The following is a 1,707-nucleotide window of genomic DNA, read 5'->3' on the forward strand; positions in this document are numbered from 1 at the left end:
AGCAAGTAGTAATATAAATTGAAGTTGGGTGAGCATTGATTAAATTTATTCGGAAAAATAGAATACTTTTCATCTAAAGAAGAAATTGGATGAAAATAGATAAAAATGAAATTTTGCGTAATCAAATATATAATTAAGGATAAAAATGCTAAAAAAATGAAAGGTATGGTTCTTTTTCATAATTATAATGAAAGGTATGAATGTTATGAGCTAATTATCCTTTTATACGATTATGTTTTATTTTAGAACTTGAGATGATGCTCAAAACTTGGATAATTAGGAAAAAAAAAATGTTCTATCTTTCAATGCTATTGTGTAAAACGTCATTACTTTCATTTTTTGACATTATCGACCTTCACCTTTCATTACGAAAATCATCATTTTTCATTCAAATTCTTACGTAAAATGACAAATTTATCCTCTTGTTTGAATAAAACAAAAAGAAAAGAAAAATTAAATAACAAATTGCAATCGTACTCCCAAACTTCTTAAAAGTGCGAATAAGTCCAAATAAATTATTAAATGGGTAATTAGCACAAAATATCCATGCTTTTTAATATTATTGTGCAAAACGTCCATACCTTTCATTTTTTTTTTATATTTTCACCATTATTTTCACATTTTATTTCGAAAAATCATCATTTTTATAAAAGTTGTAAAATAACAAATATATCCTCCTTTTTTAAACAAAACAAAAATAAAGAAAAAATTACAACTATACTGCCAAAATTTTCAAAAAAGTACAAATAAATTCCAAATAAATAATTAAAAAAGAAAGTGATAAATTAGCAACTAAGACATTAGACTAAGGACCAATGTTGCAATATTCTCTATCATCGAATTAGAGCCACTATCTAGGGGCAAAAGGGTAAACTCAGAAGAAAATCTTGTTAAAGGCCAACCTTTTTTTGACATCACGGGCTGATGGATTGAGAATTTATGATTCGTACATTTTCAGTCTTTTTCAAATTCTACATCTTTAATTTCGATAATACGTGTAATTTTTTGATAATATAATAGGATAATGAAACTGGGAATTTTGCGATCCTTATTATTTTCACATTTTTTTTTTCCCTTTAATCTTTGTATGTATCATTTTCAAGGAGTCAGTTTTTTGGGGTCAGCACTAATGACCCAATTTTCAAGAAATGCAGAAATTATATATATGTGTGTGAAGAAAGAGGACTGTGGGCGGCTGGCTGCGGCAGAGTGTTTAACAAATGGGAAGAGCATTTGTGTATGCAATAGTAGGCGGAGGAGTGGCTGCCGGTTATGCTGCTCATGAGTTTGTTAAGAGAGGCGTCTCTCATGGTGAACTCTGTATCGTATCTGAAGAACCTGTATATTTCTCACTCTTTCTCTCTGTATGTGCGTGTATCTATGTTCGTATATCCCTTTTTTGAATGGATTTTGAGCATTAGAGTAGAGAAAATTATTTGAACTTTAGATTTCATATTATGTAATTCCCCTTTTTCAAATCCCTGATTGCTTTTAAATTAATAGAGAGGAAGATTTTACTGTATTATGATAGTTGAAGTGTATAATTATACAGATTTTTAAAATTTTTCTTATTCTTCTATTCAATTATTTGTGAATTAGACAATTTGAATACATTTGGTAATCTGTGCTGTGGAGCTCCAATCTTCAGTATTACTGCTAAAACAGGTTGAATCAGCAAATGGAGAAATTGGGGGGGGGGGGGGGGGT

The 1,707-nt window shown here is 29.5% G+C and overlaps 1 protein-coding gene across 1 annotated transcript in view; it reads left to right on the forward strand.

The window, feature by feature from the left end:
• Nucleotides 1-1,046: 1,046 nt before the first annotated feature.
• The window catches only part of LOC111409325 (monodehydroascorbate reductase 4, peroxisomal-like), a 6,430-nt gene continuing 5,769 nt past the window's right edge, over nucleotides 1,047-1,707 (forward strand). Inside the window, exon 1 of the mRNA XM_023039369.1 lies at nucleotides 1,047-1,340. Coding sequence (XP_022895137.1) covers nucleotides 1,221-1,340 — 120 coding nt within the window. The 5' untranslated portion in view covers nucleotides 1,047-1,220. The remainder of the gene's footprint in view (nucleotides 1,341-1,707) is intronic.

Source organism: Olea europaea, chromosome 14, assembly GCF_002742605.1.
Source record: "Olea europaea var. sylvestris chromosome 14, O_europaea_v1, whole genome shotgun sequence".
NCBI lineage: Eukaryota > Viridiplantae > Streptophyta > Magnoliopsida > Lamiales > Oleaceae > Olea > Olea europaea.